Source organism: Lasioglossum baleicum, chromosome 3 (assembly GCF_051020765.1).
Source record: "Lasioglossum baleicum chromosome 3, iyLasBale1, whole genome shotgun sequence".
Taxonomy (NCBI): Eukaryota; Metazoa; Arthropoda; class Insecta; order Hymenoptera; family Halictidae; genus Lasioglossum; species Lasioglossum baleicum.
The window spans coordinates 4,616,584-4,629,308 of NC_134931.1; the positions used below are offsets into that span (position 1 = coordinate 4,616,584).

At 34.7% G+C, this 12,725-nt stretch overlaps 4 protein-coding genes across 11 annotated transcripts; 3 read left to right on the forward strand and 1 right to left on the reverse strand.

Moving 5' to 3' along the window:
- Positions 1-315: 315 nt before the first annotated feature.
- Positions 316-2,471, forward strand: Spt-i (serine palmitoyltransferase subunit I). Its single transcript, XM_076420070.1, has 2 exons — positions 316-1,560; positions 1,644-2,471. The coding sequence occupies exons 1-2, from the start codon at positions 660-662 to the stop codon at positions 2,147-2,149; spliced, it is 1,407 nt and encodes a 468-aa protein (XP_076276185.1). The 5' UTR covers positions 316-659; the 3' UTR covers positions 2,150-2,471.
- A 163-nt stretch (positions 2,472-2,634) lies between these two features.
- Rplp0 (ribosomal protein LP0) lies at positions 2,635-6,312 on the forward strand. The gene is made up of 5 exons (XM_076420091.1): positions 2,635-2,703; positions 3,596-3,686; positions 3,773-4,183; positions 4,294-4,638; positions 6,073-6,312. Exons 2-5 carry the CDS (start codon positions 3,633-3,635, stop codon positions 6,214-6,216), a joined length of 954 nt encoding a protein of 317 aa, XP_076276206.1. The 5' UTR covers positions 2,635-2,703; positions 3,596-3,632; the 3' UTR covers positions 6,217-6,312.
- Positions 6,313-7,011: 699 nt separating this feature from the next.
- On the forward strand, positions 7,012-11,481 carry Gclc (glutamate--cysteine ligase). 2 transcript variants are annotated; one of them, XM_076420068.1, is made up of 9 exons: positions 7,012-7,161; positions 7,817-7,926; positions 8,097-8,282; positions 8,542-8,714; positions 8,796-9,010; positions 9,118-9,486; positions 9,555-9,905; positions 9,992-10,173; positions 10,262-11,481. In XM_076420068.1, exons 1-9 carry the CDS (start codon positions 7,012-7,014, stop codon positions 10,440-10,442), a joined length of 1,917 nt encoding a protein of 638 aa, XP_076276183.1. In that variant the 3' UTR covers positions 10,443-11,481. The 2 variants fall into 2 exon arrangements, with proteins under 2 accessions (XP_076276183.1, XP_076276184.1); XM_076420069.1 differs by having other exon boundaries at positions 7,021-7,161; positions 8,054-8,282.
- On the reverse strand, positions 11,082-12,717 carry Mpv17 (Mitochondrial inner membrane protein MPV17). 7 transcript variants are annotated; one of them, XM_076420103.1, is made up of 5 exons: positions 12,189-12,468; positions 12,000-12,115; positions 11,696-11,917; positions 11,495-11,626; positions 11,082-11,223 (listed from the first exon to the last, which is right to left on the reverse strand). In XM_076420103.1, the coding sequence occupies exons 1-4, from the start codon at positions 12,259-12,261 to the stop codon at positions 11,495-11,497; spliced, it is 543 nt and encodes a 180-aa protein (XP_076276218.1). In that variant the 5' UTR covers positions 12,262-12,468; the 3' UTR covers positions 11,082-11,223. The 7 variants fall into 7 exon arrangements, with proteins under 7 accessions (XP_076276218.1, XP_076276217.1, XP_076276215.1 ...); XM_076420102.1 differs by lacking the exon at positions 11,082-11,223 and adding an exon at positions 12,535-12,717 and having other exon boundaries at positions 11,246-11,626; positions 12,189-12,275; XM_076420100.1 differs by lacking the exon at positions 11,082-11,223 and adding an exon at positions 12,535-12,687 and having other exon boundaries at positions 11,246-11,626; positions 12,189-12,289.
- Between the last annotated feature and the right edge of the window lie 8 nt (positions 12,718-12,725).

The following is a 12,725-nucleotide window of genomic DNA, read 5'->3' on the forward strand; positions in this document are numbered from 1 at the left end:
ACATGCGCCTGCGTTCGAGCGCATCGCATTCAAAAATGAAATGTTCCGTTAGAATAATATCATTTTGAAACTTACAATAATCTGATTAGAAAAGAAAACAGATCTTCCATGCGGTAGATCAATAAACTCGATTACATTTCATGTACATTCGAATTTATTCTTTCGTGTATTTCGAAAAATTTAAATTCAATTATTATGTTGAAATTAAAATCGATATATGACTCTTGCAAACTCTAGACAAATATCAGAAAATTTTTGAAAAATTCCATTTGCAGAATTTCGCACTGATCTATATTTCTCATGGTGCTGCCATCTGGTCTTGCAGTCAAAAAAGGTGACTGCAGTAACTAATATATAGGCTGAGTCAGAAATTACTTTATCTAATATTTGCTTTATCAGTACATGTTCGCTACCATGAGGTAGTGACTTTCCAATGTTAATTTTCTTTTAAACTCTAATTAGTATTCTAAAAGTAATTTAAATACGTAAAATGATTTTTGAAAATCATATATTTTACGTGAACGCGTCGCACAAGTTGTACAATACCATTTAGTGTAACATTGTCGAACTAAGGATATATCATAGTATATAAGGTGATTGATCTTATTATCAACGAAAAACTAGAAACAGGGTACAAAGAATATCATACAAACGGAAACATGAGCACAAAATTTATATTTATTGAATCGATGGACATTTTAAGTACAATACCTCAATATCATACGCTAATAGTGGCATTCGTGATCTTTTGGTTTGTTTGGTTTATTGCTAAGAGACGGTACAGCAGGCACGAAAGAGTGCCAACGGAAGAGGAGGTTCAGAAGAAACTCGCAGAGTGGAATCCTGAACCGCTTATAACCAATCCGCAAACAAGTCATCCGTCTTTAAATCCAAGATGCGTAACGTCAAGAGCTGGAAAACGAATAGTAATCGATGGAAAGGATTGTTTGAATCTTGGTACACATAATTATTTGGGTTTTGTAGAAAACAAGGATATAGAAAAAGCAGCGATAGCAGCAGTAAGAAAATACGGAGTTGGTTCCTGTGGTCCACGTGGATTCTATGGAACCGTAGATGTGCACCTTGAACTAGAAAAACGTTTAGCAGATTACACGAACACAGAAGAGGCTGTAGTATATTCGTACGGATTTAGTACTGTAGCGTCTGCGATAGCAGCTTATTGTAAGCGCAGAGATCTTGTATTTGTAGATGAGAAAGTCAATTTTGCCATACAAAAAGGATTAGACGCGTCTAGAACTAATGTTAAATATTTTAAACACAACGATGTTAACGATCTCCATGAGTTACTAAAGAAACAAGCAGAACTCGATCAGCGAAATCCTAAAAAAGCAAGCAAAGTCAAACGATTTTTAATCATTGAAGGTGTTTACGCGAATACAGGACAAATGTGCCCATTGCCCGATTTACTGGCACTTTGTAAGAAATACAAATTGAGAATATTCATTGATGAGTCAGTATCGTTTGGTACTCTCGGTGCACATGGAAAAGGTGTCACAGAATATTTCAATATTCCTAGACATGAGATTGACATGATCATGGGTAGATAATATTCCTAGATATACTTTGTATTGTAAGTACATATGCTCGTTCATTCTTATCGAAAACATTTATATAAATTACAGGATCTTTAGAGTCAGCACTAGGATCCATTGGTGGATTTTGCGTGGGTACGTCATTCGTTATTGAACATCAACGTTTGTCTGGACTTGGATACTGTTTTTCTGCGTCCCTTCCACCTCTTCTGACATCTGCTGCTATTACTTCTCTAGACATTATGAAAAATAATCCAGAAATATTTGAGTCTCTAAGAGAGAATTGTATAGCCATGAATAGTGGACTTCAAGAGATTCAATGTTTAGATTGTTCAAGTTTTTCAGGATCTCCTATAAAACATGTCTATTTGAAAGAACGATTAGATCGTAACGTAGAAGAGAACTTACTCTCTAAAATCTCCGAGAAATGTATCGAAAATAATTTAGCTGTTATAACGCCTGCATACTTGGAAACAGAGAAAGAATTACCCAGACCTAGTCTGAGGCTTTGTATTTCTACGCTTTTAAACAAAAATGATATCGATTTTGCACTAGATATATTAAAAAAGTGTGCAGAAGAAGTTCTATCGCTATGAACCGGAAGACAATCAAAATATTTTTGAAGAAAAAACTAGAAGAAATATTTTCAAATTAACACAAATTCTGTATGCACGTACAATTTATGAACACTTATGTACAAATATGCATTCGATGCACAAATGCGTAAGATCTCTCATCACTTTTACAAGAGAAGAATCTTTTTATTTTACAAATACTTTATTCGTTATATCATATCATGCGGTTTTAATACAGTTACACTGTATTCTGCATTTTCCTGTAATAATATTTCTGTACTAACAGTTTATGTATATATTACATGTAACTTGAAAGAAACAAATAAAAACAAAGTACAAAACAGAATGAACACATAGAATTATAATTTATTTTTCATTTAATCACAGCTGAATTTCATGACACAAATGTATAATACGTATAGGACATGCGAATAAAACGAAATTGCAGAAATAATTTTTTGAAATTTCGCGGTTCGATGACGTACTTCCTCTAATATGGCCGTCAGGATAGGATAGCATCGTCATGGCGAACGACTTCCTTTTTCTTCTTCACTGTACCCGTAGAGCTTGCCACGGTAAGTAAAATTTGTTATAACATCTTTCCCGAATACTCGAACGTTATTCACCTTTTGAATTCAATAATTAGTTCACAATATTAACTGTACCACGTTACATAAATATAAAAAGAAAAATGTGAAATCTTTTGTGTATTTCTTTCACAAAACGTGAAATAAACTACCCATAAGGTTAGCTTGCCATGTGGTTTTCGCATATCTATTTATGTATATCGAATTTACATTGTATAAAATTATTCAAAGATTGTTTATTTCGTGTTAAAAGTTATAAAAATTACGAGACTCCGTATCGTATCGAGTATATATTGTAACAAAAAGAAGTAAATAGTACACTCCTGTCCATAAATCATCGGACACTTAAATACTTATCTTCAACAAAATGGTAATTAAAGAATACAACCCTTCAGCTTGATTTTATTGTTTTATTTTGACTAGATGTCGCTATTATACGATAATATTCGAATCTAAAATTAAATATATATACATATACTATTTAAATAAATATTGGAAGAAAGAAATTGTGGGATGATTATGGACAGCTCTAGAAGCGAAATTGAGAAACAGTTGCCCCACGTAAATTTGAAAAATTAGAAGTACCATTTTTATTTCATAATATAGGTCCTTTAATAATAAAAAATCGTCTGCATCCAAATTTGCATAAGTGTCCGGTGATTTATGGACGGGTGTGTACATCCAATAGAAATAACATGATGACAAAATAACGCGTCTGATAAACCGAGAACCACACAGAAGCTAGAAATAGCTGAACCCATCTGTGTGCGGTTTAAGAGATTATAAATCGCATATGTGTGCAGTCTGATTACAGCTGTACATATAGGAATCATCTTGATTATAATTTATCATGTTTTAACAAATTTATTGTTCTTTTCAGTCCTTAAACACTTCAGTATCCCTACACACACATCAAGATGGGTAGGGAGGACAAGGCAACATGGAAGTCAAATTATTTCACCAAACTAGTTGTAAGTATTTTCAAATATGATACTTACAGCATTGAAATATATCCTTTTATTAGTACATCGTTATTTTATGTGTTTTTTTTTTGTAGCAACTTTTGGACGACTTCCCTAAATGTTTTATTGTTGGCGCCGATAATGTTGGCTCCAAACAAATGCAACAAATTCGTATGTCCCTTCGTGGGAATGCTGTCGTATTGATGGGAAAGAACACTATGATGAGAAAGGCAATCCGTGGTCACATCGAACGTAATGCAGCACTAGAAAAGCTGCTGCCACATATTCGTGGAAATGTCGGTTTTGTTTTCACGCGTGGAGATTTGATCGAAGTAAGAGACAAGCTTCTGGAAAATAAGGTCAGAGCCCCGGCCAGAGCAGGCGCTATCGCACCGCTGAGTGTTATTATTCCTGCTCAAAATACTGGACTCGGACCTGAGAAAACATCGTTCTTCCAAGCTTTAAGCATTCCCACTAAGATTTCCAAGGGTACCATTGAAATTGTGGTACGTATATAATACACTTCGATTTTACAATTGTAATTTTACGTGAATCCAGTCTGTACTTCTACTATTGTATTTATATTATGTACGATCAATATTTAATTATTTTTCAGAACGACGTACACATTTTGAAACCTGGCGACAAAGTAGGAGCCTCGGAAGCTACTCTTCTGAACATGTTGAACATTTCTCCTTTCTCGTACGGCTTAATCGTGGAACAAGTCTATGATTCTGGTACCATTTTTGCACCTGAAATTCTGGATATCAAACCAGAGGATCTCCGTGAGAAATTCATGACTGGAGTTGCGAACTTGGCCTCAGTATGTTTAGCCATTGGCTATCCTACAGTGGCCAGTGTTCCTCATAGCATTGTCAATGGATTCAAGAATTTGTTGGCTATTGCTGCTGTAACCGAAGTCGAATTTGCCGAAGCCGCTACAATCAAGGAGTACATCAAAGTACGTTGATATTTGTTGCTTAATCCTTTGCACTCGGAGCTATTTTAACTCGAAAATTGAACATTTCTTCCTAACTATTTTCATTCTCTACGATTTTTTAGATTTGGTGGATTTGAAATTGATATAATACCTCATACAAAACTTACGGGGGTAGACTCATTTCTAAGATAGCAAGGGTGCGGGATGCGCCTTCTCATTTGTCGATAATGCAACAATGGGCTTTTTCAATAGTCAAAAGCGCTAGATAAAAGATCAATCTAGGCTGTAGTCGCCCTCAAAAGTCCTATTTTACGTTTACGAGGCGTAATTTGCATTATTTGGAAGCATAAGCTGCGTATGTAGCTATTTTCGTAAAGCTGCGACAGGTACATGTTGCTGAACAATGCAAATTACTAGAGGTGTGTGAGAACCCGAAAATGTCTAGTAGAGACGAGAATTTTTTCGATATCGAGACGAGTTCTCGAAAATTTTGAAATTCTCGATTATGTCGAGATTCCCGAAAGTATCGGGTTATGAGATTTCTGATATTTGAGCCGTTTTCGAAAACCACATTATAAAACTTATTCATTGAATCTTCTTTTTTTTATCCTGATACTTTTGAGAACCCGACCCGATCCGACTATCGAGATCCCTACATTTCGGGTTCTCGCACACCCCTACAAATTACGCCTCGTAATCGTAAAAATAAGACTTTTGAGAGCGATTACGGCTTAGATTGATCTTTTATCTAGCGCTTTCGACTACTGGAAAACCCCATCTTTGCATTATTGAGAAATGATTTTAATATTATATACAGGGTGTCCAAAAATTCGTGAAAATCCCGAAAGGGGGTGGTTCCTGAGACTATTTCAAGCGACATTTTCCTTTACAAAAATGTTATCCGCTGTCTTGTTTAGGAGTTATTAACGAAAAACACAGACCAATCAGAGAGCGACCTAGACGCGAGTTGGCACAGTCGGCCCGGCGCGCCAACTGTCTATTGGCCGACTGTGCCAACTCGCGTCTAGGTCGCTCTCTGATTGGTCTGTGTTTTTCGTTAATAACTCCTAAACAAGACAGCGGATAACATTTTTGTAAAGGAAAATGTCGCTTGAAATAGTCTCAGGAACCACCCCCTTTCGGGATTTTCACGAATTTTGGGACAATAGTGAACAATATTTTTAATAATGGTACAGCAATTTTTAATGGCGCCTCTCTCTCAGTCACCACTCGAGTGCTAAATTAGAATTTGAACGGATATATTAGGTGATGATAACTTTACGCGTCTGAAAATTCTAAGCACAGTATCAGCGCTAGAAATAGCAGAACCCACTGATACTTTAGAATTTTATGTTGATAAACGCATAGAAAGCAGTCTGATAGAAAGCGCGAAGCGCGTAACATTTGAAAGTTATTTTTACATGTATGAAATAACAAGTAATAACAATGTTTTAGGATCCAAGTAAATTCGCTGCAGCTGCAGTAACTGCTGCGCCGGCCGCTGCTGCCGCAGAAGCACCTGCCGCCGAGAAGAAGGAAGAAAAGAAAGAAGAATCCGAATCCGAAGATGAAGATATGGGATTCGGTTTGTTCGATTAAACCACATGTAAAATGATCATATGATGACATGATGTTTTTATAAACTGAATCTTAAAAATGTGGACACTTGTAATAAAAGAATCTTTATGATATCAATGGTATCGAGAATTACTACCTCCTCCAGTATGTTGTCCTTTATTGCATCATTTCCCACTTTGACAAATTACAGATTCTATCTTAATATAATATTGCATTGCTACTTCTCGCAAGATAATTGATAAAGCTATATTGATGCTTCTACAAATTAAACTGATAAGGCAATCGGAAAATACACAAATTGTACTTTTCCATGGTATGTAGAGATTTATTTCTTTTATATCGAGAATGACCGCGAATTTTTTAACGTTTGATATTGAGTTGATATCTATATCTATGTAAACAGAAACATAATGTTTCGGACAAGATCGGGAATTTAAATACACGCTGACACATTGTAACAAATCAAATTAGATTACATAGTGGTTGCCTAAGGTTGTCACATTAGATGACTTATCAATCTTTCAAACTGATATCACGGAGTGACTGCATCGTCAATCGTCACAACGTGGTGGTGGTAGGAGGTATGGTTACCTTGTATTTATATACCATTGAAAGTGACGGGATAGTTCGTAGAAGAGTACCTAGTCGGTATATAATGCGTCGGTAGTGCTATGTTTTCTTTCACTGTGAAATTTCTGTGTGACGTCTCACGGTGTAGCTTAACGTAACTCGGATTCGGCGAATCTCCGTGAAATTCGGCTTCGATTGTAATAAACTTTGAATAACTATTTATACTGGCTGCTAACCTGTACGAATATGGGTTTACTCTCCGAGGGAAATCCTTTAAGCTGGGAGGAAACGAAAAATCTTGCCGATCATGTGCGAAAGCATGGGATTATTCAATTCATTAATTTGTACAAGAGACTCAGAGATCGTCAGGGTGATGTATTGAAATGGGGCGATGAGGTAATATCCATTTCCTGATTTTTCTGACTCATGCTTGCTTTATTAGAAACTTGTTTTTCTATGTCATTACACTTTTTGTATGAAATTCATCGCAAAATATGTTTCTCGCGAGTTATTAGCATGTATTAATGTTGTACAATATCGCTTAACGTGCGTTTTTGAAATGTAGCTGAAAAAATTATAAAGTAAACAATGAGTGTTTACATGGAATTCGTAATTTCATCCGTTACCGAAATATCGTAGTTTCATTAGTATAGTATAACAGTGAAACAGCAATTTTATATAGCTACATTTATGTATATTTTATGTGAACACTTATTGATTTCTGTATTGATTATTTCCATAGAAACATTCTTTTTGATACTTTGTGGTATCAACCTATTGTTCCATGGTATTGATTGAATTAATCAATGAATGATGTCAGCAATTGTAGTTTATGAACTACAATTGCTATGACCTTCAGATTTTTCAATTACGCTATGCTTTCTGACACATGAGTCAACACTTTTAGTTTGCTACTATCTAAGCCTTGATATGTCAGTTGATAATTATAATTTTTAAGATTATCGGCACATCCTCCAAGCTACTTTTTATCTAAACCACAACACTTGAAACAAGCTCTTTTTTATTGTACTTATGAATTGCTTTTACATAGGTGGAATATATGCTCGTTAAGTTTGATGATGAGGCGAAAACTGCTAAACTCAGTTTAAGAGCAGAAGAAATATTGAAAACGTTAAATGAGAAAGAATACAACGATCCAGAGTAAGTGTTTTCCCTTATCCCCTCCGAGTAATAGATTAAAACTTTAAATATTAACAAAATGATACTACGGTAATAAAAAAATTCTATTTAAAACAGTTATGACTATACGATATTTTCAAATATCTAGCCTCAACAGCATCATATTCTTCCAATATACATTTCTTTCACAGTAATATTAAATCTTTATGGAGACCTGAATATGGTGCTTATATGGTAGAAGGAACACCAGGGAAGCCGTACGGTGGATTACTATTTCATTTTAATATCGTTGAAGCTAACATGAAGTATAGAAGGCAAGAAGCTTCGAAATTACTTCAACCTAACGAAGTATTAATGTCTTTGACTAACTTTCCGAGGTGGGTCGAACAGCTATGTTATTAGTAGACTACGGATCTTTATGCATTTATAGTGAAATTGAGTAGATGAAATTCAAAATTGTTGGAGAATTTCAAATCATTAAGGGAAGAAATAACATTCAATTTAGTTTCTCTTTCTTGCAATCGATGCAGACAATTTTTATTTTGCTGTATATCTGATTATATGTGAGCTGTTGTTGTATATCTTTATACAATAAATAATAAGCAGCGATTTAACTATTTACATTTCCTCTTGCAGAACAGGAGCCTCTGATTTCACAGATCCTTCTACACAAGCAACTCCGAGTTCTGGTGTATCGAGAAGTTTATTTTTTCCAGACGAAGCTATATACCCAGGTCACCCACGCTTCAAAACATTAACAAGGAATATAAGACAACGACGTGGAGAAAAAGTAGCAATAAATATTCCCAGTATGTATTGGTTGCATCTAATGTTCTTATGATTTATGAGGTTTTATAGTATGACGATTAAAACGAAATATTTATTCACAGTATATAAGGATAAAAATGTTCCAAATCCTTTTAAAGAAGATTTTGGAAATTTAACTGAAAATGAATCTAGTAATGCAGCAAAAGAAGATCATATTTATATGGACGCGATGGGATTCGGAATGGGATGCTGTTGCTTGCAGCTTACTTTTCAAGCTTGTAATATAGAAGAAGCTAGAACGTTGTACGATCAATTAACACCTTTATGCCCGATAATGGTAGGTACTACACAGTATTTTTATTACAGTATTTCCAAATATATAACCATGAAGCTAGCATATCCTTTCGCGTAAACGTTACAGAACATTTGTTTAATATTCGACAGTTGGCTCTAACCGCTGCTAGCCCATTTTATCGAGGATATATAAGCGATGTAGATTGTCGGTGGAATGTAATATCTTGCTCTGTCGACTGCAGAACACAGGAAGAACGCGGTATGAAACCTTTACAGGAAAACAAATTTAGAATTAGTAAATCTAGATACGACTCCATCGACTCGTATCTAAGCGACCAAGGGGAGAAGTATAATGATGTTCCTTTAACGTACGACGACGAAATATACAATCAACTTGTGGATAATGGAATCGACAAATTATTAGCACAACATATAGCCCATTTATTTATTAGGGACACGGTGTCCTTGTTTTCCGAGAAAGTATATCAGAACGATGAAGAAGACACCGATCACTTTGAAGTAATTATTATATCATTATTACTAACTGGTACTAGATCGTTCGATAAATATGAAATATAAAATTTCAGAATATTCAATCGACCAATTGGCAAACAATGCGATTTAAGCCGCCTCCACCAAATTCTTCTATAGGATGGCGCGTCGAGTTTCGACCATGCGAGGCACAAATTACCGATTTTGAAAATGCTGCAATAGTTTGTTTCATTGTCCTTCTTACGAGAGTTATCTTAAGTTACAAATTAAACCTGTTGATACCAATTAGTAAAGTTGATAAAAATATGGCTAGAGCACAAAGGAGAGATGCGATCAAGGCCGAAAAGTTTTGGTTCCGCCGAGATATCACGTCGGATACGAGAAAAGAAGAAGATGGTCAACCAGAATACACAGAGTATACCATCGATGAAATTATTAATGGAAAGGTGTGGCTATCCTCCTTCGTTGAATGAACCAAATCATACGGCTTCGTACAAGACTAAAATATATTTATATATTTTTGTCTTTTTAGGATGACGTGTTTCCTGGTTTAGTGCCACTAGTTAATTCGTATTTGACTAGTATGGATGTAGATGTTGACACGCACTGTTCTATACAAGCATACATGAAATTAATACAAAAGAGAGCTTCTGGAGAATTATTAACAACTGCTGCATGGTTGAGGAAGGAAGTGGTTTCACATCCAGAGTACAAGTAAGTATTTTCTGATTAGTTTGCGATACACACAGGAAACACAAAGCTCTCTAGATTATTCTTTAATTATGACATTATATAATTGTAGAAACGACTCCGTAATAACGCAACGTATTAACTATGATTTACTAAAGAAAATACAGAAGATCGTGTCAAACGAGATATCGTGTCCAGAGTTACACGGGACGTGTATATCATCGAAAACTAATGAAACTATACCTGCAGCAGTTGCGAAAGCAGAGAAGGTTCCATTGACTATTAATCGTTAATGGTAACACGCTTCTGTAGATTACGATATAATTTAGATGAAATTTTCATTTATTTGACTACACTGCGAATATTTTTCATACTTCGTGTGAATAATCGATGTTCTTACACAAATACTTAACGTTCGTTATTTACATTCAACAATTCAAAAGTTTGTAAATAATTACATTCCAAGGAATAATTTTATTTTGTAGTATTTCCAAATGTAACCGTTTGCGAAGATGCTTATATAGGGTGTGATTAAAAAGTTCCAAAACTGTAGTGTTAGGAGAATTTTAAACGACATTCCCATGGGAAGATCTTTCTTTATAACTTTCTCCATGCCGTTTACTCAATAACTATTTTTTAACATTCTGAAATGGCGTCTACTTAACTTTCTTTTCATTCGAAGAAATGGAAGAAAACGACTGGACTTAAAGCTAGCAAATATCTTAAGCAATTTTGCAGAACAGTTGACATTATGTGTTCCAAGTAGACTCTGGATCTTTATGCATTTATGGTTTATAAAATTCGATAGAATTTAGTAAGATTTTTATTTGTCTTTGATCTACAAAGGCTGTTCCCATCAAAAATAGGATTTTATTCCATGCCACTTTCTTAAAATTTCTGTATAAAAATGGAAAATTGCATAAACATCTGCAGTCTAGTTGGAAGTAATGGGGCGTGGATGTATATTATCAGCGTTTTCTTCGCCACATTGTCAACAAATTGTACAGTTCTGTAGTTTTATTCCGTACGGATATGAATGATCATGGTGCCGGAACTTTTTCATCACGCTTTGTACTTAAAATCACAAAAGAAATAATTATGTTATAAGGTCTGTATGTATAGTCGTACATTATTTTTTTACAATACTATTACTACACCATTCATGGTCAATGTCGTTGTTTGACTTATTGTGAAAAAAAGGAATGGTTTCTTTTCACTGTGTTACGTGGCATATTTGAGGTATACGTTTTGTGAGGAAGAATACACTTATTATATATATTAAAAGAAAAATGAAAAAATAAACTATGCCTTATGCATCTGGAAAAATCTGAATTATTCTACGTACTTATTCTTGCCTTACTATACTAGTTGTATAGGAAATGTAGGTGTTCCATAGCAGGGCTACTGATTGTACTACTAAGACCTGATATTGCAGTGGTATAAAATAAAAGTTGCATAATTGTACCATAGGCCATACCTGAAAGAAACATCGTACTTGCAGATTCTTTAGATACATGAAACATGAAATTGTAGACCTTATAGTTACCTTATAGTTATTCTTTAAAATTTCTGGATATTCGTTTTTTATTTTCATTTTTAGATGTTCTATATCGTTTCCTTGTAAAATACCGATCACAGATAATAAAATAAAAATAAATGTCGGTGCAAATAGCAGCTGATCGCAGCATACTTTCTTTAGTACTACAACTCCTCCTTTAGAGCCGATGTACCTATCTAATATTCCATACCAAGTTCGTGTCGCTGGGCCCTAGTATGCAATTTCAGACGAAGAAAATTTGATAAAACAACATATTATACAGTATAAAGTACAACATTAGAAAATTACTCACAGCAATGCAGAGGCCTATACATGCGAATTGAGCTGTGCGCTTGAAATCTAAATCTTTGAATTTTCTTCGTTCGATAACGTTTTGTGCGATCTCATCTCCCAATCCCATCAATATACCTATTCGTTAAACAGAACAAATGTCAGTGCTAATCACGAGTGTATAACGATAGAATATCTCGTATAATTTTACCAGCTTGAACAGCCTGAGTTCTCAATGGATATTTCGCCAATAGTCTTTGATATAATGTTATAACGTTTCGCATGTTTGTAGTAAATGCTATAACCAGAGATCTGCTATAACCAAGATTTCTATTAAGACCTAACGATCATATTACAAACACGAATTACATGTACAAAATGTTCTCGAATATTTTCACGAGAAATGCATGACGCTTTGAACACAATGTATTTAAATATTTGACATATAGAATATACGACGTATTTAGTATACGTACATCTATAAGTACATATACGCGTGTATTTATACAAAATAGAATTCCGGATGCGAAGCACGTGTTACTCAGCGTTCAATTTACCATTTGCATATTTAAATTCATAAATTGACACGTCGCGCGTCCCTCAGCATTCGCATAGTCTATTCACGTTGAACATAAAATTCGCTTGGCAATAAAATGTGATTCTTCGCGACGGAGAAAATTGAAATATTTTCGTTCTGAAAGAAAGACGTATATTTTGATTATCTATATTATTGCATCAGTCGGTCTGG

Excerpts from the sequence above, each read along its gene's own strand:
- Rplp0 (XM_076420091.1), top strand. The coding sequence starts at position 3,633 with ATGGGTAGGGAGGACAAGGCAACATGGAAGTCAAATTATTTCACCAAA. Across the intron at positions 3,687-3,772 it reads ATTATTTCACCAAACTAGTT|CAACTTTTGGACGACTTCCC; the intron begins GTAAGTATTTTC and ends TTTTTTTTGTAG. Across the intron at positions 4,184-4,293 it reads AGGGTACCATTGAAATTGTG|AACGACGTACACATTTTGAA; the intron begins GTACGTATATAA and ends ATTATTTTTCAG.
- Gclc (XM_076420068.1), top strand. The coding sequence starts at position 7,012 with ATGGGTTTACTCTCCGAGGGAAATCCTTTAAGCTGGGAGGAAACGAAA. Across the intron at positions 7,927-8,096 it reads AAAGAATACAACGATCCAGA|TAATATTAAATCTTTATGGA; the intron begins GTAAGTGTTTTC and ends TTTCTTTCACAG. Across the intron at positions 8,283-8,541 it reads TCTTTGACTAACTTTCCGAG|AACAGGAGCCTCTGATTTCA; the intron begins GTGGGTCGAACA and ends TTCCTCTTGCAG.
- Spt-i (XM_076420070.1), top strand. The coding sequence starts at position 660 with ATGAGCACAAAATTTATATTTATTGAATCGATGGACATTTTAAGTACA. Across the intron at positions 1,561-1,643 it reads TGAGATTGACATGATCATGG|GATCTTTAGAGTCAGCACTA; the intron begins GTAGATAATATT and ends TATAAATTACAG.
- Mpv17 (XM_076420103.1), bottom strand. The coding sequence starts at position 12,261 with ATGCGAAACGTTATAACATTATATCAAAGACTATTGGCGAAATATCCA. Across the intron at positions 12,116-12,188 it reads AACTCAGGCTGTTCAAGCTG|GTATATTGATGGGATTGGGA; the intron begins GTAAAATTATAC and ends TTTAACGAATAG. Across the intron at positions 11,918-11,999 it reads GTATAGGCCTCTGCATTGCT|GGCCCAGCGACACGAACTTG; the intron begins GTGAGTAATTTT and ends ATTGCATACTAG.